The sequence below is a fragment of the Neoarius graeffei genome, chromosome 13 (assembly GCF_027579695.1).
Source record: "Neoarius graeffei isolate fNeoGra1 chromosome 13, fNeoGra1.pri, whole genome shotgun sequence".
NCBI classification, from domain to species: domain Eukaryota; kingdom Metazoa; phylum Chordata; class Actinopteri; order Siluriformes; family Ariidae; genus Neoarius; species Neoarius graeffei.
Window position 1 is genome coordinate 29258796 of NC_083581.1, and position 24601 is coordinate 29283396.

The window sequence follows — 24601 nt, forward strand, 5'->3', positions numbered from 1 at the left end:
TCAGTCGTCCTGATATTATCACCTATACAGCCCTTTCACTTTCCGCACTGTTTGCACGAAATACATGTTCAATTACACAGTATTAAAGGAACAGTCCACCGTACTTCCATAATGAAATATGCTCTTATCTGAATTGAGACGAGCTGCTCCGTACCTCTCCGAGCTTTGCGCGACCTCCCAGTCAGTCAGACGCAGTCAGATGCGCTGTCACTCCTGTTAGCAATGTAGCTAGGCTCAGCATGGCCAATGGTATTTTTTGGGGCTGTAGTTAGATGCGACCAAACTCTTCCGCGTTTTTCCTGTTTACATAGGTTTATATGACCAGTGATATGAAACAAGTTCAGTTACGCAAATTGAAACGTAGCGATTTTCTATGCTATGGAAAGTCCGCACTATAATGACAGGCGTACTAACACCTTCTGCGCGCTTCGGCAGCGCATTGATACGGAGCTCAGATATCAATGCGCTGCCGAAGCGCGCAGAAGGTGTTAGTACGCCTGTCATTATAGTGCGGACTTTCCATAGCATAGAAAATCGCTACGTTTCAATTTGTGTAACTGAACTTGTTTCATATCGCTGGTCATATAAACCTATGTAAACAGGAAAAACGCGGAAGAGTTTGGTCGCATCTAACTACAGCCCCAAAAAATACCATTGGCCATGCTGAGCCTAGCTACATTGCTAACAGGAGTGACAGCGCGTCTGACTGCGTCTGACTGACTGGGAGGTCGCGCAAAGTTCGGAGAGGTACGGAGCAGCTCGTCTCAATTCAGATAAGAGCATATTTCATTATGGAAGTACGGTGGACTGTTCCTTTAATCTTGAAAAAAAAAAATCTGTAAGACCACATAAAATAAACCTGAAATAATATTTGAACGTCTGATATTTGAACATCGAAACCGATTATATCACCCAATATTGGTTTGTGTACCGTTATCAGCAGCCTGGGCGTGGCCACTGGAAGTTCCCGCGGGCGCAGTGGACTGTGGGACGTGCGTACTCTAAGGGTCGAATGGGAAAGATAAAGTCTGAACTGTAATGCAAAACCCACGTAGATGCACACCACCAAATCAGCGATACATATATATTTTTTTAAATAACAGCTGTGTGCAAAGATATGAAGTTTATCTTCGAGCGGTGAACATATTCACGAATGAGCGCAGCAAACGAGTGAAAATATTTTCAACACGAAAAACTTCATATCTTCACGCCACCGTGTAACGTTCTTTATATTATATGGACGCATCTACACACGCACACACAAAAAATATATATATATACAAATTAATCAAAAGAATTTTAATTTTGAACCGGGTCGCCATTTTAACAGTGCACGTCTAGTCAGAGGGAAAACACTGCGAGTGACGTAATCGGAGTGAAATATCAGGAATTATTATCCATACAGGACACTTTTTCCATGAAATAAAAACATGCTCTTCTAGCGGGTTTCGTTCATTTGGTTTGATAGCATGCAATATTGTCAGCATGTCGCTTATCGTACGCGTATTACGTCAGTCTACCCAACGGAGAAAGAGTACGGTTTGAATACGGTTTACGATATTGCATGGTTGTCAAGACGACATGACGTCACACGTCGGCGCTGATGCGAATATTCAGTGAGAAAGTTTTCTGCTACGCGCACGCAGAACCATTTCTCTGTTCTTCGATGGCGCCTGCAGTAACCCGTTGCACTGAATCGAAAATGCCGTAAGATACGCGTTACATGTAAAACCTCGGCGCTGGCGAGCGACTGCGACAATTTGTAAGCAGAACATGTCCGCCAGGTTTGCGTCATTAAATACGGAAGATTTTGAGAGAATTTTGAAATCGAGACACGTTGAACGCCCAAAAGCAACGTGTACGCATAATAATAATAATAACGACTTTTTTCATGGTATATTCCATTCAGCTAGCATGATATTGAACGAGTCGAATGGAATACATCTGATATACCATCAGTATTATTGAAATACGTCACTCAGATCTGTGATGCGTTTCGGATGAAAAACGTGAGTTTTTCAACAGAAGATAAACTTCATACCTTCAAGCCGACGTGTGATTTTCTTTTTATTATATCGACACATTCACAAACAAAAAGGACCCACATTTATTAAAAAACAAAACTCATCGATTTTCTCACGAGTGACGTACAGAGGTTTGTCACGGTTTTGGTTCTCCATGTCCCGGATGGAGCTCGGATGAAAAATACGAGTGGTGCATTTCCCAGTAAACGCTCACGTCCGGGTAATATATAATATTTTGGCTTTAAAACAGCATAGATCTTATTTTACATCAATCTGCTTTCCAATAATAATAATATCTGATTACTAAACATTTGATCCATATATGGTTTTTGAAGATATAAAGAAATGACAAAATAGATGTTAGATTGTCTGAAAAAATATGATTTACCCCGGGCCTCCACATCCCCATTTTACCTTCATTTAATCATTTAGTTAATTTATTTTATTTAGTGTTAACCTCGATATACACATCTTCCTCTATGATACACAATGCATAATAGTAAAAGCTACAGCGAGGAGAAAATGACATACCCTTAAGCACGTTGTGCACCGAGCCAGCAACCCTAAAGCGGGGAGGGATGAACGAAGCTCTTTCAGGATCTGGAGCACAATGTTTCGATATGATTACAGAGATATTAAGATTTTTGCAAATTTTTTTTTTTCAATAAATTACATAGTGTTCTTCATCAGCTCACGTGTAGTAAACAATATACTTAAGCACAAGTATCAGGTCAGTTAAAGTAGGAACCGTCTTTCGAAATGATCAAAAACGCGCTGCAAAGCTGAGCACTGTAATGTTGAGCTTAAATAATATATGTGCGCGCTCTGATCACACGTCTAGAAATCAGCGAACGATGAATCGAAGCCGACGTCTGGCTTTCATTCAGCGTGTACGTGGTTAGCGTCGTTTGGTTGAATTATACCATACGTGCGAGGACGAAGCAAACTGCACAGATGCGTTAAGGACACACTGCATCTCAAACAAGGTAGAAGACTGTACACGCTGAATCTGAAGGGGAAAAAAAAAAAACACAAAGCAAAAGAAATAAAAAAGCACTCCTTCACATTTCCGGAAAAAAAACAGAGCATTCAATGGTCACACCGAACAGGATTTGTGTCAAGTCTTTCCAGCAGGAGTCTCTGATTGGCACGGTACAAGAATGACCGGTGGGGGAACCAAAAACGCACCAACCGGGACACTTTAAAACATGGAATACCGTGAGCATGAATGTGTCGTCTCAAAGTCGGTGGAGATACAGTATGCTGTACAAGTCGGGTAAAAAAAAAATATGCATCAATTACACAGTGATTCAGAGGAACCGTCAGAAATGTCCTGGTGTTTCTGGTGAACTCCACCAAGCATCAGAGCCCCTCCACCTGAGAGTGCATCTTGGCAGAGCTGGGGACTTTCCATGGACCAGGGGTGATGGGAGCCTTCTTGCTGCTGGAGTTCCCATTCCAGGAAGTCTCCGGTGGAACGCTGCTCGATCCCCTCGTATCCCTTTTGCTCTCCTCGCCTGCTCCCCCTCTGTACCTGCCCTCTTTTGGTTCTCGATGGCCTTTGCGGTTCAGGGTCGTAGACTGATATTCTGACACGTCATTAAGGATCTGAGATTGGGACCTCTGAGGTACTGCGTCCCTCTCGACCCCCTTCTCCCTTCTGTGACGCCGTTCATTGTCCGATCTCGCGATCTCGGGCCTCGTCTCTCCGGTCTCCTTGTCCTGTCGGAGGTCGAGGTCTTCCTCTTTGGACAGGTTCCCTCCAGATCCAAAATGAAAATGCTTCCCGTCAGAATATCTCTGTGGTTCCTCATATCCCTTCGATGGCTGTCTGGTGCCTGTCTCTTGGTCTTTTCTGGGACTCTTTCTTGGGCTTGCTGAACGTCCACCTCTGTCCCCTTGGCCCTGGGCTTTCCTGTCCGTGTATACATCCAGACTCTGAGTGCTCGCGTTGGTGTTTTTGGTTTTCACAGAAACAGAAGGCTTCTTTTCCATTTTCCTCGGGCTACGTGAACACTCTTTCACCTCTGTGCGTGAAGTGTCCAATTTCTGGGGGCTAGGAGTGCTGTCACGGAAGGACGGGCTGGAATTGCTTGTTCTGGGTTCTCTGGGTTGGTGATGGTGACCGCGAGAAGGAGAAGGGCCTGACATGCCGTCAGAGGGTAAGAGGGACGGGGAGGATGAAGCTTTTAGCATTGATGGCTCATCAGGTACATGGTACTTTGGATAGTTTGCGGGTGGAGTTGTCACCATCTCCATAACATCTGAAACAAAAGTGGAGTATGAAGGTTAAAATACATCTCTGGGAACATTCAGAAACCAAGCCAAGCAATAATTATGTATTCATTTTCTACGTCACATTCTCTCTAGATACACTACAAGGCCAAAAGTTTGTGGACCCATGTGCACTTTTTTAAACAGTCCATTCCAGATTTTATCCCCCCTTTGTGGTTACAAAAAGCTCCATTCTTCTACGAAGGCTTTCCGCTAGATTTTGGGGCGTGGCTGTGGGGGATTTGTATTCATTCAGCTACAAGAGCATTAGGAAGCCTGAGGGTAGTCAGGGTTACAATTGATCTCAAAGGTGTTCAGTGGGGTTGAGGTCAGGTCTCTGTACAGGACACTCGAGTTCTTCCACTCCAACCTTCATCACACCACGTCTTCACGGAGATCGCTTTGTGAGTGTCATGTTGGAACAGGTTTGGCCGTACAGTTTCGTCTATTCAAGGGAAAAAAAAAAATCCACCCTGAACAACTTGCAGATTAATATTCAGTGTCCAAACTGTATTTATAACAAAATCCTAAGTGGGCTTTTTTTTTTTAGACTGAACTTCTTTCCTTGACATATCCTTAACTTGCAAGTGACGTCAAAGTGAAATAGAAACCCGGATGTCGGCCATGTTGGTGGATATACAGTACAAATGCGGGGTCAAGCGACATTCCGTACAAAACACAGCCACGCGTGCGCAACTCTGTTTTTCCACTGCTTTAAGCGTTCTTTTAGCTCTGCCATATTTTTGTGCTATGGTACCATATGGTTGTGGTCACAGCAGTACTCGTGACCGTGGCACGTTCCGATTTTTTAGAATTCCGTCCGTGATTCGGAAAGAGAGCGAGGAAACTCTGACATTTAGTCCGGAGAGGAGACGAGCACGGCCGAACAACATCGGCAGGGCTGATCTAACAGAGGCTAAAACCAAAACAGCTCGTGTTTGCAGTCGTCATTTTATCTCAGGTGAGATTCAAAAGCTCTCTCAGTAATATTGAATTTTATTTCGTGTTGCTAGAATTTTGCTATAAAATTAGCGTTCTCTTGTCGTGGTTCACTCGGTCGTTGTTATAATTTTAACACGTGTATTACCATTTTGCTTCTAGGAGTGCCAGCAAAATTATACGATCGAAACAATCCCGACTGGGCATCCACTCATAACATGGGCTCTGATTCGTCCAAGGTCGGACTTGATTCTTTGGCAGCCGAACCAGATAGAATGCGATATCTGGGTGCTCGATGGTCAGTATTAGTGTCTTATCTTCAGAAAAGTCTGACTTTTTTTTTTTTAAATAATATGGGTCAAAACCACACGTATCTATCTACTCTTTGTATCAAATCTTTGTGGTAATACTGAGAAAATTCAGCATTGTTCACAGACGCGCTTTCAGCGGCTGCCATCCTAGTTGCTTTGTAGATCCACCATCATGACGGATGCTCATGACGTAGCACGTTTTGATCACGTGGCTGCAAGTCATCTACTGGTCTGGTTTCATTTTATTTAATGGTTTCCTACATTCCCCACGATGCCGTTCGACTGCCCCCGATAGTGGTGCTAAATGGGATTTATGCTACGTTCATGACACGTCGAGAATCCAGAAATTACAAACTTGGATTTGGAAAAACCAACCTGAAAGCATGGAACCCCGTGTGAAAATTCAGCTCGCCGATTTCCCCGGCCTGACATCATAACGACAATCGTGACTGGTAAGATGGTAACATTACAAACACTTAATATTGTATGTTACATGTCTGCCTTCTCACATTCGCCTTGGATATTTTCCGTCTTGCTCAACTACTAAGCAGCTGCAATAGCTTGTTGTGCATTCCTTGTAAAGACAACAACAAAGTGCAAAGGAAGAGGTTACTGTTACCCCTTTTCCACCAAATCGGTTCCAGGGCTGGTTCGGGGCCAGTGCTGGTGCTGGTTCACAACTCGTTCAACTTGCGAGCCAGCTGAGAACCAGTTTGCTTTTCCATAGCTCGCGGTGCCACATCATTACGTCGCTGTATACGTCAGTTACGTCGCTACGTTTGCATAAACCTTGGCGTGAACATCGAAGCAAAAACAACACGGAAGAAGCAGCAGCAGCAGCAACAACAACAATAATGGATGACTTCGCGTTTGTACAGCTGCTGCTTCTCGTCGCTTAAAAATGGCGATCTTTCGCGGTCTTGTTATTGTTGTTGGTCTTAACAACTCCGCCCCTCCGCTGACGTAAGCGGTTCTTTCCTCTGGCCCAGCAGAGAGTTGGTGCTAGCCTGGAACCAGTTTTTCTGGCCCCAGAGCCAGTTCTTTGTCAGTGGAAACAGAAAACCCGGTTCCAAACTAAGCACTGGCCCCGAACCAGCCCTGGAACTGCTTTGGTGGAAAAGGGGCATGTGGGAATCCATATTGTTTTCCGACTTGATCAATCGTGTGAACGCACGTTTGTCAGAAGTCGGAAGTTCCCACTCAAAAGTTTCAGAGTTTACTGGCCGACCTGCTCTCGCATCTCCTCATCTATCCACTCCACTGATCAGCTTCATTTATAGCGGAGCTGCATTATATTCTGGAACTCTGAGTCCAACATTTGCACCAACATCTCCACCAACTGTACACTGGATTTCTCATGAACATGACCCTGAACATCGCTGGAAAAAGGTGAGTGAATAAAGAAGCTCTTTTTCAGAGCTGTAGTGCAACATGGCCAAAGGTTATTTTTATGATTCTAATACCCCTTTTCCACCAAAGCAGTTCCAGGGCTGGTTCGGGGCCAGTGCTTAGTTTGGAACCGGGTTTTCTGTTTCCACTGACAAAGAACTGGCTCTGGGGCCAGAAAAACCGGTTCCAGGCTAGCACCAACTCTCTGCTGGGCCAGAGGAAAGAACCGCTTACGTCAGTGGGGGGGGCGGGCGGAGTTGTTAAGACCAACAACAATAGCAAGACCGCGAGACGGCGCCATTTTTAAATAAGCGACGAGATATCATGGATGCAGTAAAGCAGCAGTCATCCAATATTATTGTTGTTGCTGCTGCTTCTTCTTCTCCATGTTGTTGTTGCTTCGATGTTCGCACCAAGGTTTATGCAAACGCAGTGACGTAACTGACGTATACAGTGACGTAATGACATGGCTCCCCTTAGCGCCCCGAGCTATGGAAAAGCAAACTGGTTCTCAAGTTGAACGAGTTGTGAACCAGCACCAGCACTGGCCCCGAACCAGCCCTGGAACTGATTTGGTGGAAAAGGGGTCTAAGTGAGCTCACCGAGTCCACCTGTGATGTCAGCGCATTACATCACAGCTCCATCTTCTCACAGGAACAATGTCCCTACAGCATGACACAGCAAAGTTGGTCCAGAATCACTAAGCACATCATAAATATTTACACAGGAACGTCTTTAATATGCTTCAGGCTGGAGTTTTCTTTGAAACTTCGCCAGTCAACTTTCTGTGACTTCTATCCTTGAGTAACTGAGATTTCTATCTTGCTGATGAAAGACGGTCTTAAAATAATACTGAAGTTTTCATTTGCCATCAGGATGATAAGAATGCAATCGGAGATAAAGGGGGCAAGCATGTCAAACCCAACCAGGAAAAGAGGCTTTGATTTCTGAGAGCCAACAGCATTCGATATTTTTTACTTTTTGTCCAAGGAGATCTTTAAATTACTTAAAGCTAGACTGCCTTTGGATTTCATAAAAAAACAGTGAAATTTAGTTTCCTCTGGAATTTGGTCATTGTGATATATGTTTATTTCTGCAATATCTCAAAAAAAAAAAACCAAGGGTGCTCCGAGAGCACAATATCCCCCCGCTGGCAACTCGGCCATACCGTAACTCTGGTAAAATGTGACCGAGTTGAATGAAATTGCAATATGCATATTACCAAGATATAACAAAGAATCCTGTCAAGTTACATGAAATTCTTCCAAAAATTGTGAGAGGAGTTGATTTCAGAAGGTAAGTACCCTTCCCGGGATGGACGGACAGACATCGCCACGACATAATCCCCCTTCGGGCCTTTCAGCCAGCGGGGGATAAAAATTATGAGGGAAGTTGATTTCAGAAAGCAAGCACACCTTGATGAAAATGCCAAAGTTTGTTAATAATCAAGGGCATAACTCTGGTAAAATTTTCCCAAATTAAACGAAATTTCAATGTGTGTGTATAACTGTCATATAACAAAGCCTTTTGCCAAGTTTGGTGAAATTCCTCCACAAATTGTGAGAGGAGTTGATTTCAGAAGAACGTACGCCCTCATGAAATTGTCAAAGTACAAGTTATTTAATCAAGGCTCAAAAAACTCTGGTAAAATGTTCACAAAGGAAATTAAATCGCAATATGCGCATTACCGTCATAGAACAAGTCCTTTGGCCAAGCGTCGAGAAATTCGGCCACAAATTGAGAGAGGAGTTGATGTCAGAAGGTGAGCACACCTTCATGAAATTGTCAAAGTACAAGGTTGTTAATCAAGGGCTGTAACTCTGGAAAAATGCGACCGAATTCAACAAAATAACAATGTGCGTACTACCGACGTATAACAATGCCTTTTGCCAAGTTTGGTGAAATTCCTCCAAAAACTGTGAGAGGAGTTGATTTCAGAAGGAAAACACACTCATGAAATTGTCAAATTATAATTTTATCATCAAGGGCTGTAACTGGTAAAATGTGACCAAATTTAGCGAAATTGCAATATGCGTATTACCGACATGTAACAAAGAATCCTGTCAAGTTTCGTGAAATTCCTCCAAAAATTGTAAGAGGAGTTGATTTCAGAAAGTGAGTACCCTCCTTGGGACGGATGGACAGACATTGCCATGACATAATCCCCCTTTGGACCTTTTGGCCAGCGGGGAAAATAAAAAGCCAGGCCATTCTGTGGCTGGGAAGTGATTTAATTTGAGGGGATTCCTGAGCAAATAATGTGCATGAAATCGCTCGCTTTGCGCAGTCGAGCAGACGGAGGACGTCCATGTCTGCACGTGCAGGTTTACCACCTTCTTTTGGGTTTTACGGCAGTTGGCATCCACAGTGTTGCATTACTGCCATCTACAGGTTTACCTTTGAGCGTGCACTGACCGTTCCATCATTCTGTCGCTAAACGAACAGCTGATCACACCGAGGTGCTCGCTGAGCGCCGATATTTATTAATTTGGTCCTGCGTTTCCCTTCCTTCGTACATCACATGACGCCTTTTCTTCTCGCTTTCCGTTACTGTAGTTGCTCTTTCACGTTTCATTTGCACACTCGCGTCCTCCATTTTTCTCTCCTGTTTCAAATTTGTATCCCACAATGCCTTGTGTGAACGGGGAAAGCCCAACACGTCATGCATGACGTATCTTGAATTGGGTCATGGTGAAGCAGGAAAAAATAGTGGAGAATTTAGGGCCACGTGGCCTTAAATTCATTAATTGCTCTATTTTAAAAGAACGAATAAAATTGGAAGTCTGTGATTGGAATTCAGTAGCTTTCAGTCCACTAAACAAAAATAACTGGGTGTCGGGAAAATTCTTTTTATGACCTCTACTTGAAAAATCTGAAAGGCAGTCTAGCTTTAAATGGGGAGTTCACCTTTTTTTTCCACATTTGAGCCTTTCTAACAACTTGCAGGGTGATTTGTAGTCACCTCAGGCAGTTTTATATCAATTGTTTGCATACAAATGAACCCGTGTTGCTACGTGCCAAGTTGAATATGAATGGGAGGACGAAGACCGACACGGGTCCCTTTGAATATTAGGGGTGTTCACACGGCACATATTTGCATCGATGCTGCACCGATGTATTTTGTTGCGATATATCTTACACCGGTGTAAATTTTGTGGAGCGTTCACACGTCACACACCTGCTTACTCGAGAGAAGCGTGTTAGCACCGGTGCAGCCCCACTTGCGTTCACACGGCAGTTTTTGCGACCGTGCTATACGATAGTAATAATGCGGAAATGAAATATGCGCATGCGTGAAAATGTACTTCCTTTTCCCGGTTGTCATGGCATCACCAAGCGCCGGGAAAACAACGTGGATGAAGACACCAGTGTTGCCAGATACTGCTGACGTTTTCCAGCCCAAAATATGTTCAAATCCGCCAAAATGCACTTAAAACCGCCCAATCTGGCAACACTGGAAGACATGCAGTTCTGTTGTTGATATTCGCCATTTTGGAAGCGCAAAATACCAGGATGCAAATTACGCAATGCCCGTATGTAATCAACTCTCCTCACGCGTAGCGAGTCTACCCCTGTAGCGTTCAGACGTCCCATTTTATATCGGTGCTGCCCCGCAAACTAGCATTTACTCCGGAGTAAATTTCTTAAACCACCTCCCGAGCAGGGTTAGATTTGCACCGGTTTAAGCAGCTTTCAGGGGCTACACCGCTATAACTTTGTACCGTGTGAACGCTCTACCGGGGCAGCCCCGGTGCTACACCGGAGTAAAAGTTGCCGTGTGAACACCCCTATTGTCTCATTGTGCCGTATCAAGGCAGTGCAGTGGTCATCAGCATCAACTCACAATAAGAAGGTTCTAACCTGACTGTTGACTGAGGCCTTTCTGTACAGAGTCTGCACGTTCTCCCTGTGTCTGCGTGGGTTTTCCTACGGGAGCTCCGGTTTACTCCCACAGTCCAAAGACATGCAGATAAGGTCAACTGGCTAATCTAAATTGCCCACAGGCATGAATGAGTGTGTGAATGGCTGTCTGTGTCTCTGTGTTCGCCTCATGATAGATTGGCGATCTGTCCAGGGTGAACCTCGCCTCTTGCCCAGTGTCCGCTGGGATTGGCTCCAGCTCAACCACGACTCGCAACGGATACTCAGTATGGAAAATAAATGAAAGAAAATGTGCCATATCACTGATTGATGCTCTTGATGGAGCATTTCCACAGCTGACAACAAAGCAGCTCATGTTGCTATTACTGAGTGAGATAACCAGCTACTGTAGCAAAAACAAAATCGGCTTCCAACTGACAATTTCCAGACCACGACGAAGACAACAGATCAAATCACACCAGGAATAAGTTGACCACCATGAAGCAAAGTAGGTTTTTGGTGGGTTTTTTTTTTTTGGTTGCTTATGTCTTTAAAAATGATATTTTGAGGAAATTCAGTTCAATTAGTGTCCTTCACTTAGTTGCTACAGTGTAAGGATATCACTTTCAATACGTATATAACCTTTAACACTGAAACGATGACGTCGGACTATGATAAAGGGCAATGAGACAGAATAAAAGTTCCATAACGAGGATTAGAAGATGAGTGGCAAGCTTTACCAAGATTAATAAGGACAGACCAAGAAAAGTAGAGTCTTTAGTGATGCTCTGGTTTCATGTAGAAGCACAGGGTGGAAGAAGAGTTCAGACCTAAAGAGGAGACAGAGACAGACAGAGAAGCAGAGACCAGAAGGCAAGAGTGAGACAGAGACAGGAAGTCAGAAAATGACAGAGTGAGAAAGACAAATGCATGAAAATCGAAGCAACGTTATCGTTTCTGCACAAACAAAAGCACAAGGCACTCTCAAGGAGGGGAGGAAAAAAAAAAGTGCGTGAGAGACTGAAACGAATCCATTTCATGAGCAGCCACAGTCGTGCTACATGATGAATTATTTGAGGGCACTAATTAACGACCCTAACCCATAACTACGTCGTCGCTTGTTTACCTACTGCAATGCATTATGGGCGATACCCAGGGTCAGCTCCGCCGTATTGTTTACTTTCACCTTTGTTAAACACTGCATTGTTCTGTCTAAGTGGTTTTAACCATGTCGAAAGTGCCTTACTGTGTCTCCACAACAAATACCCCTTTTCCACCAAATCAGTTCCAGGGCTGGTTCGGGGCCAGTGCTGGTGCTGGTTCACAACTCGTTCAACTCGCAAGCCAGCTGAGAACCAGTTTGGTTTTCCATAGCTCGCAGTGCTAAGGGAAGCCACGTCATTACGCCGCTGTATACGTCAGTTACGTCGCTACGTTTGCATAAACCTTGGCGCGAATATCGAAGCAAAAACAATGCGGAAGAAGCAGCAGTAGCAACAACAACAATAATAATGGATGACTTCGCGTTTGTACAGCTGCTGGTTCTCGTCGCTTAAAAATGGCGATCTTTCGCGGTCTTGTTATTGTTGTTGGTCTTAACAACTCCGCCCCCCCGCTGACGTAAGCGGTTCTTTCCTCTGGCCCAGCAGAGAGCTGGTGCTAGCCTGGAACCGGTTTTTCTGGCCCCAGAGCCAGTTCTTTGTCAGTGGAAACAGAAAACCCGGTTCCAAACTAAGCACTGGCCCCGAACCAGCCCTGGAACTGCTTTGGTGGAAAAGGGGCAAAAGAGAACACCCAAGTTGAGCTTTGATCAGCTGCCAGTTGAGGAGAAGAAGAGAAGAAAGAAATGGATACGTTTAATCCACAACGAAAACCTTTGTACTGAACTGAAATGGACAAGTGTTTGTTGCTTACATTTCTCTGGTGGGAAAAAGACGGACTTGAACTGTGACCCAGCGATATTTCCGTGGTCTGTGGAACGGCCTTCGGTTATAGATTATAACAATCGACACTGTACATCGTCTGAAACTAGCGATATCCCAAAGCCTGTAAAACACAAAAGCATTCTTTGGCTTTTGCCTCTTGACGTACTGAAGTACTCGGCAGCCGAACGAGCCTGTTGGACCGATAAAACTCCCAAACCATGAAGGGTTCTCTTTCGGGTATGTATAATGTCCAGTGTACCTCACTAGCGGCATTTATTGAAGAAAACGCATTTATACTGAACATGACATGAAAGATCAGCGGGTTTCCAATTTTTTTTTTTTTTTGGTAATGTTTCCTGATATTAAGTTTTATTTAACTAATGCTGTGTTCACATATATACCGGTACGATAGTGGTATAACTGTATCAATACAAAGTATACCGGTACAGTTTAGTGCATCTGTCCACACTAGCGAGAAATGTTTGCGGTTTTCTTTCACGGTAGTTGAAATGCGCGTGCGCGAAATGTTTCCGTGGTTACCGAGTAACTTCCTTCCGAGAATATGGCGGATGAAACAACGCGTGTGTGCTTTTTGTTGTCAGTATACAGTCTGTATTTCTGGTGGTCATTTATTCAGTCGAATTGTATAAAACGTGCGAGGCAGTTGAGAAAGAAACAAAGAAAACGAATCTCCGTTCTTCACTATTTTATTCAGCAAAGACATCGATTGAGGTGTGTGACTTTCCGCAAGCGCATTATATTTGTATCGATACAGAACCGCTTCATCTGTCCACACTACAGCGAAGCGCTATAGTACCGATACTGTACCGGTACGAAACCCATACATTTGTGGGTTTCGTACCGATACAGTTATACCGCTACAGTACCGGTATAGTTGCTAGTGTGGGCAGGTGTTGTGGTACGAAAGTAGTATCATATCGGTACAAAATCCCTAGTGTGGACAGGGTATTAATCACTCATTCATAAAATGTTTTGATGCTGTTCATCTGGACCCGGGATCATGAAGCAATCTTAGACTTAATGTAACTTCGCCATGAACACTACAGCCAATTTCAGAGAGGCTACATACAATTCCCGATATTCAGATAGATTTGTTTTCTCGATAAAGTTTAGCTGGTGCAATATACATCATCAGTGTCGTAGTCGAGTCACTAAACCTCGAGTCCGAGTCCAGTCTCGAGTCCCCAGTATTCAAGTTCGAGTCATTCAAGAAAATTTAGAGTCGAGTCCAACACTCCAACCGCACCATTTGACGGTGGCTGTTTTAGCGACGTTAACATTAGTTTGTTCCTGAACAGGTGAATGTGCATTCTCTGTCAGGGAGTGTGAAGTACTCCGTCACAGATGGTTGGGAGACGGCTGTAAGTGCAGGAGGTGTGTTTATTAATACAAGTGAAGACAGGTAAACAATCCAGAACGGCAGGCAAAATCGTAAAACAGTGAAACGGGCAGTAGGTCAAGCGAGGCACAAACAGGCTATCAGTAGACTCGTCAGAATCAAAGACGAGAAACAGGAAATCAGGGATCAGGAAACCAAACAAAGCAATAAGGCTTGGTAACGTGTCAGCAACGCAACTCAATACTTCGCAAACTAAGTATGTTTTCACAGTTTTTATATTGGCGTGCTGTTTGCGCCTTAATCCTGGGCAGGTACAAGTCATTTACGGGCATGCACACGCGAGAGTATCTGAGGCACGTGCCAAGGTGCGACACTCTTGCACAAAATTAGTATAAAAATTAAATGTAGATATAAATATCTTATCTGCTTTTTGCGGATGATGTGGTCCTGTTGGCTTCATCAATCTGTGACTTACAGCAAGCGCTGGGACTGCTTGCAGCCGAGTGCGAAGTGGCTGGGATGAGGATCAACACCTCCAAGTCCGTGGCCATGGCGCTCAGCTGGAAACGGGTGGAGTGCCTACTTCGGGTCAGGGGGGAGTTGCTACCTAAAGTGGGGGAGTTTAGGTATCTCAGGGTTTTGTTCACGAGTGAGGGTAGGGGGGGAGCGGGAGTTGGACAGACGGATCGGGGCAGCATCAGCAGTGATGTGGACGCGAAACCGGTCTGTTGTGGTAAAGCGAGAGCTGAGCCAAAAGGCAAAGCTCTCAATTTACTAGTCCATCTACGTTCCCACTCTCACCTATGGTCATGAGCTGTGGGTAGTGACCGAAAGAATGAGATCGCGGTAGAAATGAGTTTTCTCCGCAGGGTGGCTGGGCTCTCCCTTCGAGACGGGGTGAGAAGTTTGGCCATTCGGGAGAGACTCAGAGTAGAACCGCTGCTCCTCCACATCGAAAAGAGTCAGTTGAGGTGGTTCGGGCACCTTGTTAGGATGCCTCCCAAGGGAGGTTTCTCTGGGCACACCCCACTGGGAGGAGACCCCAGGGCAGACCCAGGACACGCTGGAGAGATTACATCTCTCGGCTGGCCTGGGAACGCCTCGGTATTCCCCCGGAAGAGCTGGTGGAGGTAGCCGGGGAGAGGGAAGTCTGGGCTGCTCTGCTTAGGCTGCTCCCCCACAACCTGGATCCGGATAAGCGGTAGAAAATGGATGGATGGATAAACATCTTATGCCAAATTATTATGGCGTGTTACAAAAAATAAAGTAAAAATCCAAGTTCTCGTCTCCAATTTACGAGTTCTAATGGAGTTAATGCACGAGTCCGAGTCATCAGTGCTCAAGTCCAAGTCGAGTCACAAGTCCTTAAATTAGGGCACGAGTCAGACTCAAGTACTACAAGCCTGGTCCTCAGAAATAAAACACTGAGATTTGATGTTGTTGTACAGTGTGGTAGACTCGGTCTAGAATCTTACCTTCTCACTGAACTTGATTTGGATTCTGATGTTCCTGCTGTAAACCCTCGACATGTTATCCACCTCTTTAAATCAGCAGTTTTCATGGTCTTCCACGACAGAGCACAGCATAATCGCTCCTCTCACATCACATCGCTCTCACGTAAAATTAATCTGGCATTTGTCATATCGCTCAGCTACTAACCCCGACTATCCCCCATAATGCATTGTGCTAAACAAGTGATGATGTAGTTATGCTTGGGGGCTATTCTGAGCCTCTTTTAACTAGCAGTGCTTGTAGATTACTGTGGTCACTTACTGTGATCAGGAATCAGGCCCTGGCCTGGCCGCAGTAACAGCAGCACCTTCGTGCCTCCTGCTTGGATGAGCTCGATGGCCCGCGTGTGTGTGATGCCTTGGGTTGGCTCGCCATTGATCTCCACTATCTGATCTCCCACCTGTCAGCACAAACACGCTGTTAGTCTTCTCTGTAACCTCCAGTACAAATGAAGATGCTCGATTCAAGATGTTTTCTGATATTTTGTGCATACGCTCGTAGTGCTGTGTAGTCGGTCACCGGTGGCTAACTCACATGTATTCTGCCGTCCTTCAGCGCTGGGCCGTCCTCAGCCAGCCTCAGGATGAACAGGCCCATGTTGTACTCCTTCCCTCCCCGTAAACTAAAGCCAAAGCCACGTGGCCCTCTCTCCAGCTCCACGGGGAAACAGCCCTGCCGTGTGTGCACATACAACGTCAATAATACCATCTTAGTGTTCCACTACGACGCCAAAGGGAGCGAAAATTCTTCGCTTCCTCCACATTTGTGCACTTGAAGCTCAAATTTGGCCTGTGGCGAAGAGATTTTCGAGCCACGCCGAATAAGAGCTCCAAACCGTCCTGGTCAAATGCTTTCTGATATCTGATTGGCTGATAATGGCGAAGGGTTTTTATTTTCTTTTGTTTTTTAAATCATTAAAAAGACATGACGTGCAAAACTCATTTCAATTTCCAAACCATCGTTCAGTAGATGGAGCCAATTTACTCAAAGCTGACCCGGATGCGTGTTACCTGCTTGGGGCCGGAGGTGATCATGATGCCCGTCTCATTCTTAGGGAGGGATCTGTAGTTACCCCAGGCCACACCCTCTTCTCTCTCCTCCGTATCAGGGGCATTGCTATGAAAAGGTAAAGAAACCTTCAGTCTAAAATTCAGCAGCTTGGAGAATATCGCATCATCATCATCCCTGGAGTTCATATTAAAAACGAGGTGTAGATTTTAATTCACTTTTCCACATCAGCACACACACACACACACACACACACACACACCAATAACAGCATGACGATGTTTAAAATGTAATACTTGAGCTCATTTTGTAATACTGGACTTTACTATAACACTAATTTTAGTATTCAAACCATGTTTGTATAACAAAAGGGGTGTTCACACGGCAACTTTTACTCCGGTGTAGCACCGGGGCTGCCCCGGTAGAGCGTTCACACGGTACAAAGTTATACCGGTGTAGCCCCTGAAAGCTGCTTAAACCGGTGCAAATCTAACCCTGCCCGGGAGGTGGTTTAAGAAATTTACTCCGGAGTAAATGCTAGTTTGCGGGGCAGCACCGATATAAAATGGGACGTCTGAACGCTACAGGGGTAGACTCGCTACGCGTGAGGACAGTTGATTACATACGGGCATTGCGTAATTTGCATCCTGGTATTTTGCGCTTCCAAAATGGCGAATATCAACAACAACAGAACTGCGTGTCTTCCAGTGTTGCCAGATTGGGCGGTTTTAAGTGCATTTTGGCGGATTTGAACATATTTTGGGCTGGAAAACGTCAGCAGTACCTGGCAACACTGGTGTCTTCATCCACGTTGTTTTCCCGGCGCTGGGTGATGCCATGACAACCGGGAAAAGGAAGTACATTTTCACGCATGCGCATATTTCATTTCTGCATTATTACTATCGTATAGCACGGTCGCAAAAACTGCCGTGTGAACGCGAGCGGGGCTGCACCGGTGCTAACACGCTTCTCTCTAGTAAGCAGGGTTGTGACGTGTGAACGCGCCACAAATTTACACCGGTGTAAGATATATCGCAACAAAACACATCGGTGCAGCATCGATGCAAATATGTGCCGTGTGAACACCCCTAAAGCTTCTCATTTTGGAAAAAGTGTTGCTTTATTAAGAAAAAAAAGCATCATTTTTAATCAAAACATTTTTCATACTGTATTTATCTTCCTTTGTTGCTTATATTTAGCTAGATGTTGCATTTCTCAGATGAAACACCCCCCCACACACACACACCTGCTTTACACTACCCAAAGCTGTTTCTTATTCCCTACATGTGTCACTACATGGAATATACAAGGAGCATTTCACCAAAAGGTTTAAGAAACATGTGACATTAAGTGACTATTAGTCGGCATATCGGATGCTCGCTGGCCGTGCTGTGAAAACTGCCCATGCAGACGCTCAGCTGAGTTTCCAAATCCGTCACTGCTTAACTCTTGAATATTTTCTATCATTAAAAAGCGTATGATCTCTGCTTTCCAAAGAAACGTATCTTAAGATCTGTTCAGTACTTTGGGAGTAACGGCAGGTTGAAGTTGGTACGACAGAGTTCACTCTCTGCTCGCGGGATGTCGGGAAACTGCCGGTGCTTTTCTTTTTGAGTCAAGGGAAAGCGGTCTGTCTCTTTCTCTCTCTCTCTTCTGATCAGTTTCCGACTGGATTACTCATGAATATCAAATGAGATAACTTTTATAGGGATGTTTTCTCGCTCTCACAGTTTCTGATGAAGTGTTCAGCAAAATTTTTCATCTGCCAGTTTTGATGTTATGATTCATGGGAGACTTTGAGGCAAGTTTTCAGAGCTTTACCTACTTATTTTTTCAAATCAAACTGATTCATGGAAATAAATAACTAGTTTAGAATATAACTCTAGTTGTTTTGATGGTCGGAATGAGATTAAAAAAAAAACAGAAGTCAAAAATGCGAGTGTCAATTTCAATTCGATTAACTGGAATTGTTTATTTGATGTGGATCAGACATTTTTTTTTCAAGGTTCACCTTGAAAGCTGTGAATATTAATCGAAATAAATAATTTATACTCTTTCAAATAAACACTAGTAGGCCCTACTTTTGAGAAACACAAAAGGCCTACACAGCACAAAGAGGGTATTAGAAATAATACATTATTACTTTTACCGATTTGACGTGTTTTACCTAATTAGCATAATTAATACTAATTAGGGCGGCACGGTGGTGTAGTGGTTTAGTGCTGTCGCCTCACAGCAAGAAGGTCCGGGTTCGAGCCCTGTGGCCGGCGAGGGCCTTTCTGTGTGGAGTTTGCATGTTCTCCCCGTGTCCGCGTGGGTTTCCTCCGGGTGCTCCGGTTTCCCCCACAGTCCAAAGACATGCAGGTTAGGTTAACTGGTGACTCTAAATTGACCGTAGGTGTGAATGTGAGTGTGAATGGTTGTCTGTGTCTATGTGTCAGCCCTGTGATGACCTGGCGACTTGTCCAGGGTGTACCCCGCCTTTCGCCCGTAGTCAGCTGGGATAGGCTCCAGCTCGCCTGCGACCCTGTAGAACAGGATAAAGCGGCTACAGATAATGAGATGAGATGATACTAATTAAGTACTAATTTGCATAATTTTTTGTACTAATCTTTCAAACTTTGTATTCGGTATACAACCAGCTATGTGCCTGCCTGCAAATATCTTGAAAAATAATAAAATAATAATAATAATAATAAAAAAAATTGATCTCGTTGGTTCATGAGGCCCATTTTGGATCATGTGATCCTCGTACAGAATTTTCTAAAAATTAAGCCGTTTTTTCAATCTTTGATTTGTAATATCTCATGAACGGGTAAACATTTTAATTCTGTAAAAAGCATGTTGTTCTGCATTCAATTCTGAATTCAATGAGAGCAGTTTCAAGCAATTTGGATTGAATTTTCAACTGATATGCCCAATATAAAAGTTGTTCTCCTCTATGCTCTTCCAGGTCTTTATCTGCACCAGGCAGTTTGAGATGCCGGGGAACTCAACGGATGGATCATTTTCCAACTCGTCGTGGCTCAGGTGGATAAGGCGCCATACCATAAATCCGAGGACCCGGGTTCGATTCTGGCCCGAGGTCATTTCCCAATCCCTCCCCGTCTCTATCTCCCGCTCATTTCCTGTCTCTACACTGTCCTATCCAATAAAGGTGCAAAAAGCCCAAAAAAAATCTTTAAAAAAAAAAAAATTTATACTAATTTCGTGCAAGAGAATGCACGTTCACCTGTACATACGTCATGTTCAGGAACAAACTAACGTTAATGGCGCTAAAATGCCTGGAGAGAAGCCCCTAGGATTGTCCGCTTTGCTTATACAGACTTGTCGTGCGGTGGGGAAAAATGCACTGCTATGTGTTCCATATGTACAAGAACTATCGAGGAGACGACGGGGACGACCTCGAACTTCAATCGTCGTTTGGCAAGACTCCACCCAGAGAAGGAAGTGACACGCTGTGTTCATTGCTCTGTTGATAGCGGGGCTTGCTGAGAGATGAACTAGCTAGTGTTAGCCCTCGATCACGTTATTGGCCATGTTGATAGTGGGCGGGGCTTGTGTCGGACTCGACTCGAAATTTTCTTTAATGACTTGGACTTGAACACTGGGGACTGGACTCGGGCTTGAGGTTTAGTGACTCGACTACAACACTGGCGTTTGGCTGTGAGTGCAGCAAAAGCCTTGGAAAAAAGATGGGGACTTTTGGAGTCTACTATGAAGAGATGGTGAATATGTGCTTAAAAAAAAAAAAAACCCGATGGCACTCTTTCCATGCTGTCAGATAGGACTGTGTGTTAGTGTGCGCGCGTTGGCCTTGTACCTGTCATCGCGGCTGGCAGGCTGCTGTCCCATGGCTTTGTGCTGAGCCACTGGGCTTTGCTTGGCTGAACTGGCAGCTGACGGAGGGCCGCTGTGCTCTGAAAAACAAACAGGATCATCGGTGGCATCACACTCACGGAAATAACAGAAAATATCAACAGAAATATCAACACGCCCCCAGGCAGCGTGACAGGAATTCCCAGAATTCCTCACCTTCCTCAGAAAGCACAGTGAGGGTGACAGTATTGCCAGCCTGCTTGATCAGCTGCACGATGTCGTTGTGCGAGAGATCCACGATGCACTGGCCGTTGACGGCTGAGATTCGATCACCCACTTGAAGCTTTCCGGAGCGTTCTGTAGGACTGCCCTTGATGATCCGTCCGATCTTATGAGGAATTACTGAAGATGGAGAAGACTATGAATGAATTCTGATTCACCATGTATACAGTCCTCATGCTGCGTCCAGCGACTTATACATAAAGATCTACAGATGATCACGGTATTGGGTTTGGAACTCTAAAATATCGATATGAAACATCACTGCATGTGGAAGTAACTCCTTATGATCTTTCATGCAGCTTCCCTCCAGCTACCATTTACACAGCCAAGGAAATCAGTGTTTTTCATTCGCGCTGAATAAATCAGTCGTAGACACATACCACGTCCCTGATTGGCTCGTCACCCATGCTATCTTTCACGATGACGCCTACAGTGGTGCTTGAAAGTTTGTGAACCCTTCAGAATTTTCTGTATTTCTGCATAAATATGACCTAAAACATCATCAAATTTTCACACAAGTCCTAAAAGTAGATAAAGAGAACCCAGTTAAACAAATGAGACAACAATATTATAGTTGGTCATTTAGTTATTGAGGAAAATGATCCAATATTACATACGTGAGTGGCAAAAGTATGTGAACCTCTAGGATTAGCAGTTAATTTGAAGGTGAAATTAGAGTCAGGTGTTTTCAATCAATGGGATGACAATCAGGTGTGAGTGGGCACCCTGTTTTATTTAAAGAACAGGGATCTATCAAAGTCTGAGCTTCACAACACAGGTTTGCGGAAGTGTATCATGGCATGAACAAAGGAGATTTCTGAGGACCTCAGAAAAAGCGTTGTTGATGCTCATCAGGCTGGAAAAGGTTACAAAACCATCTCTAAAGAGTTTGGATTCCACCAATCCACAGTCAGACAGATTGTGTACAAATGGAGGAAATTCAAGACCATTGTTACCCTCCACAGGAGTGGTTGACCAACAAAGATCACTCCAAGAGCAAGGCATGTAATAGTCGATGAGGTCACAAAGGACCCCAGGATAACTTCTAAGCAACTGAAGGCCTCTCTCACATTGGCTCATGTTAATGTTCGAGTCCACCATCAGGAGAACACTGAACAACAATGGTGTGCATGGCAGGGTTGCAAGGAGAAAGCCACTGCTCTCCAAAAAGAACATTGCTGCTTGTCTGCAGTTTGATAAAGATCACGTGGACAAGCCAGAAGGTTATTGGAAAAATGTTTTGTGGACGGATGAGACCAAAATAGAACTTTTTGGTTTAAATGAGAAGCGTTATCTTTAGAGAAAGGAAAACACTGCATTCTAGCATAAGAACCTTATCCCATCTGTGAAACATGGTGGTGGTAGTATCATGGTTTGGGCCTGTTTTGCTGCATCTGGGCCAGGACGGTTTGCCATCATTGATGGAACAATGAATTCTGAATTATACCAGCGAATTCTAAAGGAAAATGTCAGGACATCTGTCCATGAACTGAATCTCAAGAGAAGGTGGGTCATGCAGCAAGACAACGACCCTAAGCACACAAGTCGTTCTACCAAAGAATGGTTAAAGAAGAATAAAGTTCATGTTTTGTAATGGCCACGTCAAAGTCCTGACCTTAATCCAATCAAAATGTTGTGGAAGGACCTGAAGCGAGCAGTTCATGTGAAGAAACCCACCCACCAGAGTTGAAGCTGTTCTGTACGGAGGAATGGGCTAAAATTCCTCCAAGCCGGTGTGCAGGACTGATCAACAGTTACCGGAAATGTTTAGTTGCAGTTATTGCTGCACAAGGGGGTCACACCAGATACTGAAAACAAAGGTTCACGTACTTTTGCCACTCACTGATACATAATATTGGATCATTTTCCTCAATAAATAAATAAAGTATAATATTTTTGTCTGTGGATTCCTTTTGTGGCGGCACGGTGGTGTAGTGGTTAGCGCTGTCGCCTCACAGCAAGAAGGTCCTGGGTTCGAGCCCTGGGGCCGGCGAGGGCCTTTCTGTGTGGAGTTTGCATGTTCTCCCCGTGTCCGCGTGGGTTTCCTCCGGGTGCTCCGGTTTCCCCCACAGTCCAAAGACATGCAGGTTAGGTTAACTGGTGACTCTAAATTGAGCGTAGGTGTGAATGTGAGTGTGAATGGTTGTCTGTGTCTATGTGTCAGCCCTGTGATGACCTGGCGACTTGTCCAGGGTGTACCCCGCCTTTCGCCCGTAGTCAGCTGGGATAGGCTCCAGCTTGCCTGCGACCCTGTAGAAGGATAAAGCGGCTAGAGATAATGAGATGAGATGAGATTCCTTTTGTTATCTGGGGGACAGCATATCTGCAGAAGGTGGCTGTGAGGCTGCCACTGTAACTAGGGTCAGGGCTGCATGGGGTAAATTTAGAGAGCTTCTACCACTCCTCTGTTCCAGGAGTCTGTCTCTCAATACATGTGGCAAAATCTACAACAGCTGTGTTAGGGGGGCATTGCTTTATGCATGCGAATGCTGGCCCCTGAAACAGGCAGACTTGGCCAGGCTCCAGAGGAATGAAAGAACCATGCTTCGTTGGATGTGCGGCATCAAACCAACGGACGACATCCGAACCCAGGACCTCCGCCAGTGGTTGTACTTAGAAGATCTTGCTGATACCATTCGATGGAAGCCCCTCAGATGGTTTGGCCACGTCCAGAGGAACAACACCTGGTTGAGTCGAATATACACCCTGGAAGTCGATGGATGTAGGCCACCTGGGCGACCTAGAAAGAGCTGGAGTGAGGTGCTGAAGGGAGACCTGAAGGCGTTGGGACTGACCCCGGGCGATGCATATGATAGAGGGTTGTGGAGGAGCAAAACCATGCAACGTCATACCCGCAGTTCAGTGGTCCAGTGACGTAAAATGGATAGTGAGTGAGTGAGTCATTTGTTTAAGAAATATAGAAAATCCTAAACGGTTCACAAACTTTCAAGCACTACTGTAAATGCCTGGAACGTGTGTTGTCTTTTCCATGAGGAATCAATTCCTTCGCAGTACATTAGCATCACTGATGTCGACAGTTATATACAGGATGTAGCCATGAACCGACATTAAACGCTCATTTAATTGTTTCACATCATCATCAACTTTATAACACAAAGCTGTTCTTCAATCCGATTCATCAGAAAGTACTGATTCTTGTTTCTTGGACACTCCACAATGTCACACAAAAAGAAAAAAAAAAAAAGTGTTACTTAAGAAAGAAAGAAAAACATGCAACTCTTGATATGGTGAAGTTTTCTGTATGGAGACGTTTGTTTAACAGTTACGGAAGGAGTCTCTGGAGTCAACACTTAGCAGTAAAGCTGGAATTTTACATTTTTCCTCCACGGGAAAGTCAAAGGATGGAGATTATTGCGATCTGAATTTTTTTCCCCCCTAAGAGAACGAGAAGAAACGAGTGTTTACAGCTGCACAATAATACATACTCGCCAACCCACACAGATTTAAAAGCAGTAGATCGGTCCAGAGGCATGTCCCTCCCGTGAAATAAAAAAATAAAAGTAAAACGCTGCATACCGAGTGCCATATTTGAAGAAAATTGATCAGGAAATCGGACGGACGGACTTCACAAAGTGCTGCTTCTCACCTCGCCTCGCCTCGCCGCTCTGATGCTGGATGATCTGATGACCAAGTCGCCTTGAACTCGTCATCGTGAATCTTCTCCCCCACTTCAGAGCTTTCATTGTTTGCGATCACCAGAGCGTGCTCGGTTTTTACACATACTGGCATGACTTGTTAGCTCATCTGGCCATAAGGCCGATGAGCTGTTGCTGTGACGTGGCGTCTGTCGTCCACAATTCAGTTAAATCATATCTCCTCCATCAATTCTGCACGGATTTCCGTTCTGATTGTTTTGTTTGAAAGAACTCATCACGC

At 44.6% G+C, this 24601-nt stretch overlaps 1 protein-coding gene across 2 annotated transcripts in view; it reads right to left on the reverse strand.

Annotated features, from left to right (window-relative positions):
• Positions 1-799: 799 nt before the first annotated feature.
• magi3a (membrane associated guanylate kinase, WW and PDZ domain containing 3a) overlaps positions 800-24601 on the reverse strand; it is a 439861-nt gene continuing 416059 nt past the window's right edge. For both annotated transcript variants that reach the window (XM_060937472.1, XM_060937471.1), the window contains exons 16-21: positions 20639-20824; positions 20427-20523; positions 16606-16711; positions 16130-16267; positions 15857-15995; positions 800-4288 (exon numbers count right to left, since the gene is read on the reverse strand). In XM_060937472.1, coding sequence (XP_060793455.1) covers positions 3387-4288; positions 15857-15995; positions 16130-16267; positions 16606-16711; positions 20427-20523; positions 20639-20824 — 1568 coding nt within the window. In that variant the 3' untranslated portion in view covers positions 800-3386. The remainder of the gene's footprint in view (positions 4289-15856; positions 15996-16129; positions 16268-16605; positions 16712-20426; positions 20524-20638; positions 20825-24601) is intronic.